The sequence below is a fragment of the Ptychodera flava genome, chromosome 21 (assembly GCF_041260155.1).
Source record: "Ptychodera flava strain L36383 chromosome 21, AS_Pfla_20210202, whole genome shotgun sequence".
Lineage (NCBI taxonomy): Eukaryota > Metazoa > Hemichordata > Enteropneusta > Ptychoderidae > Ptychodera > Ptychodera flava.
In genome coordinates this window covers 14,438,218-14,454,497 of record NC_091948.1, presented here as the reverse complement: position 1 = coordinate 14,454,497, position 16,280 = coordinate 14,438,218, and the positions used below count along the sequence as shown (strand labels likewise).

At 36.3% G+C, this 16,280-nt stretch overlaps 1 protein-coding gene across 1 annotated transcript in view; it reads left to right on the top strand.

Moving 5' to 3' along the window:
* LOC139122154 (fibrillin-2-like) overlaps positions 1-16,280 on the top strand; it is a 66,675-nt gene that overhangs the window by 14,920 nt on the left and 35,475 nt on the right. Inside the window, 7 exon segments of the mRNA XM_070687572.1 lie at positions 337-462; positions 782-907; positions 3,296-3,364; positions 7,075-7,206; positions 8,435-8,599; positions 9,290-9,358; positions 10,360-10,483. Of these exon segments, the coding sequence (XP_070543673.1) occupies positions 337-462; positions 782-907; positions 3,296-3,364; positions 7,075-7,206; positions 8,435-8,599; positions 9,290-9,358; positions 10,360-10,483 (811 nt within the window).

The following is a 16,280-nucleotide window of genomic DNA, read 5'->3' as shown; positions in this document are numbered from 1 at the left end:
TTCAAAATTGAAAGACTTAAAATTTTACCGAACTTAAATCAAGGAAACTTTGAACCATTGCCTTTCAAAATCAAGAATAAACACACTACCTTAATTCAATCTTGAAGAAATTTCCTCCTTTATTTCAATGCCGTACAAATTACTTGGGGTCACACATGATGTTATCATTTGCAGAATTGTGTAAGGCTGTGGAAATTACACTTACATGCTGGCCATAAAGTCATTGCCCTCTGTTGCTTTTAATGTCAGTCTTCATGATCTTCATTTAGCAGAAAGGAGCAGACATTTCTGTTCCCCTCATCACTATAATGTTGCAAATGTGTTTTTGTCTTGAAGACATTGATGAATGTACAGACTTCCCCAATCTGTGTGTGTTTGGACGCTGCATCAACTTGCCTGGTCAATTCAAGTGTGACTGTGATGTGGGGTATGAGTTAGACAATGGTGGAGCCAACTGTACAGGTACGTAATGTTACTTCCGCACACCGTAACAAGGGCATTAAATATTCTTTCCTATAATCAAAAACACTTGTGCATGTTTGCGCTCATTTATATTTGCCTGCGTTGTTTCAATTACATGTCATGCTGTGATGTAAAAAATAGTGCTTCAACAAGAACTTATAGTATGTTCAAGGAGACAAAGTATGACAAATTTCAAGCAGGAAGTTTCTGTTCTATAAAATAACTCATTATGAGCTTAGATCTTCCTGTGGAACGCAATCAGCTTTTTACATCCTTTCCCTCGGCAGGAAATCTTATCAATAAATTTCCTTCCTTCCAGATTTCGATGAATGTTCTGATCCAGACACATATTGCATAGGAGGCATCTGCATCAACAATTTTGGCAGCTATACGTGTACCTGCCCTCCCAACTTTGTTCTTGCGGAAGTTGGAACAGGATGCATAGGTGAGTTTTGAACCAATCATTTGATATTGTTCTTTTTTCTCTTTTAATATTTGCACAAGTGTCCTCTGTCAAGATTGCATTTCCTTTCGATTAGAGTTCAGAGACTTTCTTCAGTAATTAGAACTGTGGAGAATACTTTATATCCCTTTTTTATAGTCACTTGCATTGCTTACTGTACATGCTGATGGTAAAGTCATCAAAAAATAGAATACAGAATCAGAGTGCCTTTATACTTTGGAGAACTTTTATTTCTTTCATATTTGAAATGGCAAGGAAGAAAATTTCAAAGTGCCTGTTATCAGACAAGAAAGCAAAATTACCTAGAATATTGATAGAGAATACTGAAATCATTATTCTTTCTTCTCTGTATTCTGTAAGTATAATGCAGAAGTTCTTAAAGTGCCAGATAGTTTTAGATCTACTTTTTTTTTGCTCTATTCCATTTGACTTTTATTTAACCAAACTATCGACTTTAGATGCTGCAGTTACATGATAGGTGAGAAATGTTAGCTTGAAAAATGTAAAAAAAAGTTTTCTTTCTTCTTAATCATTGATATTGTAATATCTGCTAAACTTTACACAAACTTTTTCTCACTGTATCCAGATCCTAGAACTGGTACATGCTATCGGGATTATGTAGGGACGCGAGGGGATACTTCAGTTTGTACTACTCTATTGGGTGACGATATTAGCAGAGCAGAATGCTGCTGTACGCTTGGTTTAGCTTGGGCAGAAGCAGACAGACCCTGTGAACCGTGTCCTGCTATAAAACTCAAGTAAGTTATGAACAATAATTTTTCAGTGTATAGACAGTTTTCCTCTAAATACTGCTACTACCTTGTTCATTTTCTTTGCACCATAATAACCTTTTTCCACTTTGTTAATTTTAATCAAGTACGATCACACTGATTTCCTCTTTGTGAATTTTAATCAAGTACAATCACACTGATTTCCTCTTTGTGAATTTTAATCGAGTACAATCACACTGATTTGTACATGTGTTGTTCATCATGAGTTCACTTCTCTTTAAATTTAGTATTTATGTGATCAGGGACTTTAGTATGAATAAATGATCAGTTTGAAAGTGCCACTACTACCACTAATGATGATGATGATATTGATGATGATTTTCATCATTATCTATTGTCATCTAATTGTCACTTTGATTATCATAATCATCGATCTCATAAGCCCTATGAATTGACGTTAAAGAAGACTTAATTACCATAAGCCTTACTCATTGTTTGAATGCACACAAGGGAAAATTAAAATGCCAAAGACATAAGAAGGCACTTCAGACTTCCCTACACATGTATACTCAGTTAAATAATGCGAAAGAAGAAGGACTTAATTGTAACTGTCTTCCATGGACAAATAAAGTAGTCACTGAGTTGTTTAATAATTTGAAGATGCTGTGAAGTACAGTACCAGCAGCATACAGTAAAAGATCTAAAATAATCTGAAATGAATATGCTACTCGAGTTATAATAAAAAAATAATGAAAAATAAAAGGTAAAGAAAAAACAGGAAAACCAGATAAAAAGTCGAAAAATATCAATGAAACTTCTTAAGGATTGAGTTTGTAAAAAGATGTCAACATTTTTCACCCCCTTTCAATATGTAATAATCACTTAAACATGGACGTGTCACAGAAGAATTTTTTTAGCTCATATTTGGTATTAATATAAATACCAAAAAGAGCTTATATGATGAGTCGGTGGCGGCTGTATGTCTGTATGTATGTGGATATGTATGTGCGGATGTATGCCCGTCACACGCAAAGGCTCCCATACCGCCAAAGCTACCATCTCAGTATTTGGTGTACAGGCAGATGCAGGGGTTGAAATGTGACGTTGTTCAAATGAACACGTCAGTGTCAAAAATGTGCAAATGAGGAGGTAAGAAAAAGGGAAATCCTGCAAATGTGCAGAGACTGAAACAGGAACTCCACTGACCTTTAGTCATTTCCTGTCATTGTTTATGAACTGTTACATATTAACAGACCTGCTCAAACCATAGACAGTAGAGGGGGGAAGACTGTCTATGCTCAAACTAAGAGTGGCTAGCTGTTTTTGCTATGCATGTTGCTGAAGTTGACCTCCAGTACCTAAAGTTTCAGACCTTATTTACTTTTGTCATTCTTGTTTTTGGTTTTGTTTGGTACAAATACAAAACTTTATATCTATAATGCAACTTGGAATGTTAGGGAGAAATAGTCAATATCTGTATTTGAAAAAGTTTTCAAAAGACGTGTGTTTATAATTATAACAGATTTTGCTTGGTATATTTTTTATGTGATGATGCATTTATTGATAGATCTTATGTAGGCTTACCTCAGAAGAATTCAAGTGTAGAATTTATATATTCTATCATTGTCCTTGTTCACAGCTGAAGATAGGCAGCTTTGTCCACGAGGTCGTGGCACGACGCCGGATGACTTTACACTTGAAATTGGCGGTAAGGTTATTGCAAACATGTTTACCTCTATAATTAGAGGCATTGTTGTACAATGTCAATTTTGACTTAAATTTTGTGCCTATAGTTTTCCAGAGTATTCATCTCAGCAATTACTATTACCAGTTCTGGAAGTTTTATCATAGTATTACGTTAACTTGAAGTACAGTTTACAAGGATGCTTCTGATACATTCTATGTGAATCTGTGATGATCAATTCTGAACATCGGACAAAGTGTACCCCATTTAAAACTGTATCTATCCACAGTTACCATCAAAGGACTTAAAAGTCATACGTACTATCATGTCAGAATATCTGTGAATGTCAAATTTTGTGATTATGAACCCTTCCTCATAGTACAGGATTTTGCCATATTAGAGCTTAGCTTTGAGCTTTGTTACTGTCTTGAATTGCTTCAGATAGAGGGTATAAAGAGGGTCCCATGTAGAAATGTGATTTTTAGAATAGCCAAAAGTATACTGTTCTAACCCTGGGAACATGCCCTAGGTGTTTGTTGCCTTGCAACTATTCATCAACATATGTCACTAGTGAAAGTGAAGTTTAAGATATATGGTGTGAAGGGATTTTTAAATCTGTAGTTGAACTTTAGATTCAAAAGTTAGTGTTAAAACTTGTAAGTTCACTCCCAATATCTCTAACCATTAGATTAAGGCCAATGTTATGTAGATCAATGTTAAAAATTGATTATTACATTTTCAAAATTATAATCCCATTGAAGTTCGTTCCTCTGCATATTTCGATATCAATGAATGTGAAAAGTTAACAAGTGCATGTATTGGAGGAACATGCACTAATACCTTTGGTAGTTTCACCTGCTCATGTCCTATGGGTTACAAATTGGATGATACTGGGAGAGTATGTATCGGTAAGTGTCAATTAAGTCATCCTAACAGAACTGAACCAGTTGATTAAATGATATTGAATTGTGCATACTGTAACTGAAACCCTATTACCCCATGTCACATTGTATCAGATCCTGTTTTGCTGCAGATAACAACTGTATTAAGCCAAACTACGGTGATGAGAGGTTCAAATGGTTGTTAATTGTTTAATGGTTTGAACCCTCACCCCAGGTGACCTATGACATGCAGACTTACAAACCCCCCTCCTATGCCACATGGTACTGTATATGTCCCATAATTCATTATGATTTGTATCCTGGGAGATTCACTAGGGAAGTCTACCATGCACAGTACAATAAATTACCCACAATTCTCTTTGATTTGTATCCATGAAGGTTACTTTTCTAAAAACTTTTTCAGTTCTGCATGTAAGCACTAATGTTCAGCATCAGAATAATTGTTAAATAATATCCAGTAAAAGTACGTTTAGAAATTTCAGCAAAAGTTTCAAAATAACCATTAAACAACCATGGAAGTCATGTTCTGTAGGTACTACAAATGCCATACTTTTTAGGCAGCAAGTTATGACGAACTGAAGGGGTCATTCTCTGAGAAAACTTAGAATGCAAATTTCTTTTGTCATTTCCATTGGAAAAATCAATATCCTTTTGTTTCAAAAAACAGGTGCAACTGGTCTCCCTACTTTCCATCACATTATTCTGTATGGCTGAAGACACAATCAGTGGAAAATTTTACAAAAATGCTATCTCCTCTCTCAATCTTGCATAATTTTCCAAATCATTTAAAATGAGAATTGAGAAGAATGGTGTTCTTAAAAGTACGTTTTCAGAATTTTTACAACTAGTCTATGAATTTGTCTACACATGGGAGACCTGGTAGACTTCTCTGGGGAATCTCTGAGGATACAAATCGCAATGAATTATGGGAAATTTATAGTACTGTGCCATGTCTCCCATGTGTAGACAAATTCATAGACTAGTTGTAAAAATTCTGAAAACGTACTTTTAAGGACACCAATCTTCTCAATTTCACATTTTAAATGATTTGGAAAATTATGCAAGATTGAGAGAGGAGATAGCATTTTCGTAAAATTTTTCACTGATTGTGTCTTCAGCCATACAGAATAATGTGATGGAAAGTAGGGAGACTAGTTGCACCTGTTTTTTGAAACAAAAAGATATTGATTTTTCCAATGGAAATGACAAAAGAAATTTGCATTCTTAGTTTTCTCAGAGAATAACCCGTTCAGTTCGTCATTACTTGCTGCCTGAAAAGTTTGGCATTTGTAGTACCTACAGAATGTAACTTTTTGTGGTTGTTCAATGGTTTTTTGGAAACTTTCACCTAAATATCTAAACGTACTTTTACTAGATATTATTTAAAAATTATTATGATGCTGAGCATTATTGCTTATATGTAGAACTGAAAAAGTTATGAGATAAGTAACCTTCAAGAATACAAATCAAAGAGAATTGTGGGTAATTATTGTACTGTGTGGCAATGGTAACTAATGACGACAAGGACTTCTACTTTGCAACATTGTATTTGTTTACTGCTGTCATGTCATTGCTGGCATACATATGTATGTTGATTTTGTTGTGATATGATGTAACAATTTCTCATTATTCAATGTAAACATTTCTGAATCATAAAACGAATCGGAATCCAATGCGATGCAATGCAATTTTCTGAATATTGTATGTATGTCTATTTGTATGTATGTATGTGCATACATGTATGTCTCTATGCATGCATGTATGTGTGTATGTCTGTCTGTCTGTATGTATGTCTGAATTTATGCATTTATATTTGTATTTATGTATGTATGTATGGTCTGTCTGTAAGTCTCTGTTTGTATGTATGTATGTATGTTATGTATGTATGTATGTATGTATTCTGTATTTATTTTTGTATGTGTATGTATGTGTGTATGTATGTATGTATGTATGTATGTATGTATGTATGTATGTATGCATGTATGTATGTCTGTATGTATTATGTATATGTATATATATGTATTATATATGTATGTATGTATGTATGTATGTATGTATGTATATGTTGTATGTATGTATGTATGTATGTATGTATGTATGTATGTATGTATGTATGTATGTATGTATGTATGTATGTATGTATGTATGTCCATATGGAAAACTTAATAACTACAGCTCCCATGGTAGGTGTGCAGGTGCAGCATAGGGTGAAGTTGTGAATTTGTTTATTGAACATGCTTTTGTCAAAAATATGCAAATAGTTAAAAAGGTAAAATTTGTAAAATTGCCAAAACTCTGAATTTGTAGATTAGGTTGATACATGTTTCATGGTACTTTTCACAAGTCCTTTTCAAATGTGTAACTTTTGTCAGGATACTTTTAAGTTTGTATTTTTTATGAATATTTTTGGGGTTTTTTCTTCTGACCACCTTAAAAGACCTATAGCAACATAAAACATGTTACTAGTGTAACATAGTCATAATTGGTATTGAACTGTATTAAATTTGGTCAAGAAAACAATTCCAAGGTTATTTTCAATCCCCTATTTATACAACTTCAAGTCAATTGTAGTCTCACTGCTAACCTTTCCTGACCAAGTAATCCATGTTCTCATCTCATTTACTCAAATGAGCACAAGGCAGTTTCAGCATATTTCAACGCTTGTATCCTGACAAAGTGTGTACACACCCTTGTGACTATCTTCCACAACTGGTCTTTTGACTTGAAAGTGCATTTATAAACAAACACATTTCCACACATTCACCGTAGCAAATTGACAAACTTTATATTTGGTGGGGACTATGTCATTGAAAATGACTTGTTCCTTTTCAGATGTCAATGAATGTGAGAATGCACCATATCTTTGTGGAGCTGGCACGTGCACAAACAAAGTTGGAGACTATACCTGTATGTGTCCTGAGGGTCACATGATGATGGAGATGTATGATGGGAAGAACTGCATGGGTAAGTTCAAGTTTGCTTTGACGTAACTGAGTTTGTTTTTCTACATCATGACAGAGTGGACCTCTGGGCTATGTAATGGCTCCATGAATGTTTCAACAAAATCTATCACAGTGAATTAGTATAACATGTACAGACATAAACTGGTTTTATACATTGCAGCTATCCACTTGCTTACCCATTTGGAATTGGTCAAAAATTTGTCTTGCTACTTTATCAAAACGCGAAACAAATAAATAAAAAGGCTTTTATTAATGTTTATGGAGAATTTTTCTCTTTGGTCTTATACATTGTTTAAACTGTACATACATGTAGGTTTTCATATCACAATTTTTGTGGAAACTATTTGCCTATCCTGATGAAGCAGTGTAACCCCATTTCCCAGGCAATCTTAACCCTTTGAGCGCCAAAGTCAGTTTTTGTCTCCTTTAGAAAATATACTCCAGTTAAATTTTTCAGGTTTTTGTCAAAATTTTGATAACAAACTTTAGTCAATGAAATGTGATGTCTATTTGGTCCAAAAGTATCAAAAAATTACAGAAAAAATCATAAAAACTGGAAAAAATGTTGTACTAAAATTTTGATGGGAACAAGCACAGCACTCAAAGGGGTCAAGAGACAAAGTACAAGCCCATCCTGGGACATCACTTTTGTCAGTTTTGTACTATTGTAGCTGGATGTTTTGCTCCAACCAGAAATGTATTCCTGCAACTTTGTGGCTGCTCTGACAAATTAATAGTATTAGTATTGCGGGGTTCTATTTGTCACCCTATCATAATTATTTCAGCACATGGTAGGTTTAAAGAGCATACTGCAGTTTTTCTTGATTCATTAAAAAAAATGCCAAAAACAGTGACTTTTTTTCTATGGGAAGAATTTTAGTTTTATACCATCATGAAATTAACAAAACAAGAGTATCAGATGTAGCTCTCTGTAATATAGGGTTCTACCCATTCATTTTCATTACATTTATGAATGGAACTAGTCTGCCATTAAGAAAGGCATCCCATCACTAGAGGAGAGGGGAAAAGAGTAGTTTGCAATTACTGAAAGGCTTGGTTAACTCAGTTAACTCAGCTTACTCCAATTTTAATTATCGATTTTATTCAGCACAATACTTAGACACATTTACCAAAGCCTAGATAGAAAATACTGGAACAGAGGAGGCCTGGCGAGATCAAAAAGTCTTGACGTGGCTTTTAATAATCTTGCCAATGGAACTTTGTTTCAGATATGCGACTCAGTGTGTGTTACAGACAGTATGAGAATGCAACTGAAGAGTTACCTGAACTCTGCCAGAATCCATTGTCTTTCAATGTTACCAAGAAGGTTTGCTGTTGTGCCCTTGGAGTGGCTTGGCATATTCCATGTGAGGCTTGTCCGCAGCCCTACACACGTAAGCACTGACCATTTTTGACCCCTTTATCCACAGTTCTCTGTATTTAGGTCCATGTAACCTCCAGAAAACAATAAGAACATATCAAAGACTTGTGATGTCAGATGTTATACAGAATATGTCACACAGTGTTCAGCTGCCAAAAGACATGCATATTTGCGTATTTATGTCTCTGAACAAAAGACATGCAAAACTCATGGCCATCACAGGTATTTAATCAAGCCTCAAGGTGAATGTCCTAACCTCTTCAAACAGAGACTAATGGACTAAACTACTCTACCGTTCAGCAAGCCCTGTGACAAGCTCCATAAATTTATTTGATTAAAGGCAGGAGCTTTTCACTATTCAGTTGTTGATTTGATATGCAATAAGAGTGTGTGAACCCTGTACAGATTACCATTTGATGAGAAGTAAATTTGTGTCCAGAAGGAAAGATCAAGGTCTCAGAATTTAACTGGTAGTGCAGATGCTAATCAACACAATCGGGTGTGAGATAATCCAGCTAATTACATTGTATGCATCCAATAAAACAATCACTGTTAGACACAGTTAGATAATGTTCAGTCTAAATCTTTTATTCCAAAATCTTGAGTATGTGTCTTTTCATGCATAAGTTTGTGAGAAAAAACACTTGATGCACGATGACAGGGCTCTCATTAATTCGTACCTTGTTTTATCTCTTGGTCATAGTTGCCTTCAAACAAATTTGTGGGGAGAGACCAGGATATATTATTGACCCTGAAACTGGTGAAACCATGGGTAAGTATTGATTAGGTTTCTAAGTGATCAGTATTTCTGTCAAGGTGGCTTTGTGGAAGAGTTACCAAGTTAACAGTTGATGGTATGTACATTACATTTGAAGAGAAAACTTCATCTCATCAGTGCTCTTGGGTTTGCAATTTTCAATTGAGACACAAGCTACAGAATCAACTCTGTATAGTTTGCTTCATTGTTATTCTGATTTCTCCTTAATCCGAGTTATACATTCCTAGCATAATTTTTTTGTGAATCAATATACAAAACTTGTGTGGCAGTGTGTTGAAGTCATGTGATACCACTGACTACCTAGGGCTCACATGAAAACTTTGGACATGTTCAGATTGTTACTGCCACTTGCACAGTTCTCCCGTCAGAACTATTTTGCTTTGGTTTAGAAAAGCTGCTGAAAGCTATAACTACATTGCAGAGTTTGTCAGTGAATGTAGGAGGGCAATTTATTGCAAAGCTTTGTACTATTACACAGAATGGGCATGACAAACCCACTGTGTCCAATTTTTATATGAAACGTATATACTGGTAGGTATATTCTTGATGCACCTGACATATGAACCAATCATTTAAATTTAGCAATGTATTACATTTACTAATTATAAATAAATTTAAAGTAGACACAAAATTGGAATGCAAAAACTTGATGTATTACAGTAGTTTGAAAATGAAATAATGAAAATATTGTGAAAGTAACAGATATGGGCTTAGTCCTTGATTGAAGTACAAAAATGCTGCCACTGATCTTTTTGGCTATTATTGAACTTGTGATCTCATCTCCTCCAGGTTACCCATGCACGTGTTTAAACAGTTTTCATGCATGTCATTCAAATCAAGATTTATGATAATTGTGAAAAAGTTTAACTTGAGAAATGATAATAAACAGAATAAGTGGCATTCATTGTCTTACAACTCAGAGGGCCTTTTTGTATCCCTGTGTGTTTATCAACTGAAAGAAATATTGATTAAATATAATGCTATATTTCTTTAAGACATGGATGAATGTAAAGAAATTCCTGAATTGTGTCAAAATGGAATCTGTATCAACACCATGGGTAGTTATCGATGTGACTGTCCTCCAGGATATCGTTTGGCCTACATCACTGATATGCGAAGGTAAGAGGAACTTGTCAATTCTGTCTATCTTAACCTTTTCACCTTCTATTGCCTATAAACAGGTCCATAATCACATTTGGTAACAATCGAGTTTTTTCAAACCGTGATGGTGAAAGGGGTAAAAGCATGAGATTGAGGTTGTAAATGCCAAGAAAAGTTGAGTTGTCATCTTCAGTGACAATGTGTACCAGAGACCTATAGCAGATCTCAAACAATTTGTTTAGAGATTGAATTTGTTTTATCGGACAAGTAATTGTCAAAAATACAAAATCAAAGATTTTGAAATTTTGGTCTACAGTCCTATTTCAGGTTAAAGGATAAATTGTTACATTTCGAAAAATGGGAGGATGAACTTTTTCGATTATACTTCATTCCTATGTCTTGTTAGTCTTTCACGTTTCAAAACAGAAAACTTTCGGAAAACCTTATATTTTTTAGTGACTGTTTGGCATATTTTACCTCAGTAGAATGTATCCAAAATTTGATATCATTTGTCTGTATATCAAGACACGGACTTCTTTTAAAATTCAATATATTTCCCAAATACTAGTGTTCACATGAGTGATAACCAATGAAATGTCCAGTGTCACTGCAGGTGTCACATGTAGAATGATCAAGATTTTTGTCTTTCATCTTCCTTTGCGTGTGTCTGTCTGTTTGTCCAGAGCATTCTCAGACAAGAATTGACCACTTTTCTCAAACTTTGTATAAGAGCAAGACACTATGGCATACATGTACTCAAGAATTTACATGTGTTTCATCATCTAATATGACTGCCAATTGGCCATTTTGTGTGATTTACACATGCCATCATAACTTTTCAGAATGTTATAAATTTGCCTATGGCATAGTTATTGAAATATCTAGCTCTCATAAAATTTTGGAGGGTGTTGTGTGCATAATTAGTGGTCATTTGCATAATTGATGAATTTGTGCAATTGGCTGTAAGAATTATCTGATGTAGTTGCCCCCAAACCGTTCTATTGTCTTACCATGCTGAAGATTTGGTGATATGGCTAACGGATATGAGCTCCTTTGCATAATTTTGCACTTTTTGGTCATTTGCATAATTAATGAATTTGTGCAATTGGCTAAAAGAATTATATGACCAACTGTGATGTAGTCGCTCTCACATTGTTCTATTGTCTTACCATGCTGAAGATTTGGTGATATGACTAACAGATATGAGCTCCTTTGCATAATTTTACAAATTATTTAACACTTGACCACAAATCAAATTCAATTCACTGAATTGACATGGCCATTTGTTTTAATTTTGTTGGTCGAGAGCCAGTATTGTGACATAAGTGGACTGATTTCAATGGTACTTCTCAAAAGGACAGTACCACGACATTCAGGAGCTATGTGAGAGGTCAGAAATTGATAGTCTGCGCCCCCAATCTGCGCTAGCGCATTTCAATCTGCGCTATCAATCTGCGCTCCCATTCTGCGCTATCAATCTGCGCTCCCATTCTGCGCTCTCCAACTCTCAGGGTACAGATCATGTAGTGATTAGAATTCAAAGAATATCCAAGGTAAAAGGGACAACAATTTACATTATTGTTTTGAAAACTTGTATTTTTGTCCATTACTTTTTTCCGAACGACTTTGCTCAAACTGTCTATAGTAACTTTGTGGTAGATGGTTTGTTGCGTTATAAGCTTATGTGTCCGCACAGTAGGTCAACCTAATGTCCCCAAATAAAAGTGCATTGGTGAATGCAAGTGTTTTCACTGGCTAACTTCTTTTTCTCACTAAAATCTGCTTTACCTCATTCAAAAAAGATCGGACTGAACAGTTTCTGAGTTGCCGAATCGGCACAACATCTTGCTGAGACACGCGAACACCGAATTTGACTGTCGTGTCTGTTTTCAAAAATATCTTCGCACTGACGTACGCATGAACTGTGTTCAGAAAGGTAGAACACTGCGGGACTAACTGTGGTCACTAAACTGTGGTCACTGAAAAGCTAGAAGTTGTGGAACAAAAAACTAAATTAAATGTCATCGTTGACGTGTCATTATGTTGAAAATCTAGTTCCAAAAATGACTAATAAGTCACCAAAGTATCGGGAAAGTCAACTGCACAACCTAACCGATCGGGTATTTCCACATGAAGGAGCGACTTTGCACAATTTTTAAATATTGGTTATTTACTGTCCACTATCGAAGTTTGACGTCCCATATATTTCTGTTATAGATAGATATATATTTCTGTTATAGATAACAGACTTGGAATATATGTTGAGTCCCATGTCAATACTAGACGTCACCACAACGAGGTACCTTGTATGTGGGCACGCTGGGTCTGCGTAATCGTCGATTATCCGATTTTTATCGGCGATGTTGGGACTCTAATACCGAGACTACACTTGTCAAATCGCTGGTAATTCTATCCGATAAATATCAGAGATTTCACCCATGAATAGATCTGGCTCAACCCGGCGTTGTCAGTCTAACTCTAACTTTGATACAAGCACTGTACGAAAAGTCACATTTGTCATATGCTTTACCTGGGTGATACGAGACTTACCAAAACTCAGGTAAGTATATCCAATGTAGGTGCTACCGAAGATTTCACCACCTCATTGATCTGGTTCAGCCCGACGTCGTCAGTCTGATTTTATTTACAATACTGGACAATACTACAGACTTGTCAAATCACGGGTAAATATCCGATATATTGGAGATTTCCCCTCTCCTCATATCTGTCTTAACAATCCTAATTTCCTGAAAATATCCGATATCACATAAAAGTGCAATGTCGCTGTATCCTAGTGTCTACTGTCTATACCATTGCAATTGAGCATGACGTCGTGTCTTGTAAGATATGATTCCAGGTTTCGATGGATTAAAGCATATACTGCTGCATATGCGGCTTTGTTTGACCAGGAAACATGACGAGAGATACGACAGTTCTAAATTACCATGAGGGATACCTCTTCTGTTTTTAGCTCCATGGTATTACGAATCATCGTCTTTCCACAGTTTGTGGAGGGACAGTGACAAAAGTTATGACAGAGGGACCGTGATACAAAGCGTAAAAGTTCTTAGAAACTCATGTCGATGCGATGTGCAATGATGACCGGATGCTTTTACAGACCCAGCAAGCTAAAGAACTAAATTCGGGACTATCTGTATCAGTTTTAGGTTACTGATCTTCAGAGCAACAAGCGTTCGTAGCCAAATAAAGAACGTCAAAAAAAAAATGTTGGGATAGACGTTAGTCGACGTAGTCTTCTCGTGAACGTCCTTGAACCAGAACCGCGACCTTTATTTTTGATGCGTTGCGTTGTACGAATGTACGAATCTCTCTTTTATAAAATCCTTCTTGACAAAGACTATACCAGCTGTTTTCTTGTATGAACGTTTCACTTCGCAAACGGGCTCAATTTGAAAATTAAAAGCTAAACACCAAGGGTGTAAAACATTTTACTGGGCACTCTACCAGCGGTAGCGAAGACAAATTACACGGCGTCCTTGTATGATTGACTCGTTACGTCGTGCGCACTGTTGACAGTACAGTGGTCATGACTTTCTCTACCGCGAGTTCCACATATTGTCCATTTATATGTAATATTTCACGCAGGAAGCTGTCTGAAGGGGCTTCGCTACACTAGGCCTACAGCGAGATTTTTCCAATCATAACTTAGTCAAAGGAGGTCTTTTTAAACCTCCATGTTTCGATCAAGTTTGCCTTCAAGTTGCTCTCTATTTTCGAATTGAACGTGCCCTGTCGCACAACCGTTTTCCTTGCTATAAAGTTGTAGCTAATATTGGTAAAAAGACGTCGAGTGCAACCGCCCAAAACGCAGAGTCATGTTTTGGCTAGAGTTGGATATTTCGTCTTCACATCTGTGGAAAAGTTTGCAGTAATCTCGAACGAATCTATTTAGTTTTCACCACTCAAATTAACTATTTTATTGGTTTAGCTACTGTAATAGTGATAGTTGGGTTGAAAATGAGCTGATATAGAGATGCTCAGCTTGTGAAATTATTGAGAAATTACAGGGACATGCTCGTGAGGGATTGTGACCAGAGAAAGATTTACGGACTGACCATTGTTTACAAGAGCGGAACTTCAATCGCAATTTTGTGCTTGTTAGTCCAATCGTTCCGCATTAACATGGTTTCAACAATCGAAAGAGGAGTACATACATTTATGAGAGAGCGTGTGTCTATGGAATTATAGTACGTAATTTATTATCTTTGCAGACGTGACACCACCTTGCCTTGATTATATCAGGACAGGTTGATGCGGTGACAAGGGAGTACATTGTCGTTTCTGACCTCCTCGCATGATATAAACATAAAGCTAGAACGAATGTCATAATTGTTGATCAATGCCAGCTACGATCATACATGAAAACAAGGGAGCAGCATTGAAAGTGCCACAAAAGTTGTGCAGTTTTAGTCGTGGGTCGTCCTTGTGGACGATTGAAAAAACTATTTACAGTTCGAACCAACCACTGAAGTTGAAATGACTGGTAGAAATCAGAGCGGTTCCAAGTTCACAGGCATTCACTTCTTGCATGATAGGACTACATGTAAATCGTCTTCCTGTTATCAAGTGCAAATCTTGAAAAATCGAAAACATCTCGAGAAAATATATCATTGTTTTTACTTGTCTTCTGCGATGTGTTATGGCATCAACTTACCTAATCGTCACCGTCATAGTATCAGTTTCTTCGACATCACTCTCTCAGATCAGTGATGTCATCTTTATTTGAGAAATTCATTAAATCCTCAATCGGAGTCAAACTCACAACGTGAGCACTCAGTCAGAGAAACAATATTTATAGTGACAGGCCAGGCATTGTATTGCGTTATGTGAGACAGAAAGACATGATTTACATTTCCCTTTACGATTTTCGCGATTTTGTGCACAATTACTGTGAATTACTTTGGCAAGTTTACTCCCAACCTACCTTCCTGATCAGTACATAGCCAGATAGCCATTGTGTCACGTCATCTACAGGTCACCGGCCGCACACGCGTGTATTCAGCTAGCTTGACGTCAATTGACGTAGACTTGTCAATCATCATCACGGACATTGCGAACAGGTTAACGTTAGAAGTGTCGGGCTCAAACGTTTCTCTGAACATGAACAGAAATGCTCAATATCGACAGAGAAATCGTAAAAAAAGGTTTAAATAGTGACGGTAACCCAAACCAAAAGTTTGTATCCACTTGCGCTTCCGTAGGCCATCCTACAAACTGCTTCAATCAATGTCGCGAGTCGCAAGGTTGCTGTAGTCGCTGGTAGCAAGCCCTGCCACTCCTTTTTACTACATGTACTTGATCATTTCTCAACCTTTTTATATGAGAAAGAAAATTCATCGAATGTCTTCTTCATAGCCCTAAGGATCCATGAGACTATAACTGTATGTCGCGCTTGATTCGGAATTGCATTCGATCTTACAACCAGTCTTCCTGACGGTCGGTATGGTGTACAAGTGTCGGTATGGTGTACAAAAATACAAGTCTATTTCAACACTAAACCATGCCATGTCTTATTATCTAGCGGGCAGCTATATCGCGGCAGTGTCACAAATGCCACCGTAATGACTAAAATCAAAACATTCATGGAACGAGAGAGCAGAATGGGAGTGCAGATTGATAGCGCAGAATAGGAGCGCAGATTGATAGCGCAGATTGAAATGCGCTAGCGCAGATTGGGGGCGCAGACTGTCGATTTCTGACCTCTCACATACCTGCATTCAGATGCATCTCAGTTTATCTCAAAATACCATTCGATATTGCAGCCTGGCAGCCATTTTCTTTTTTAATATTTGTG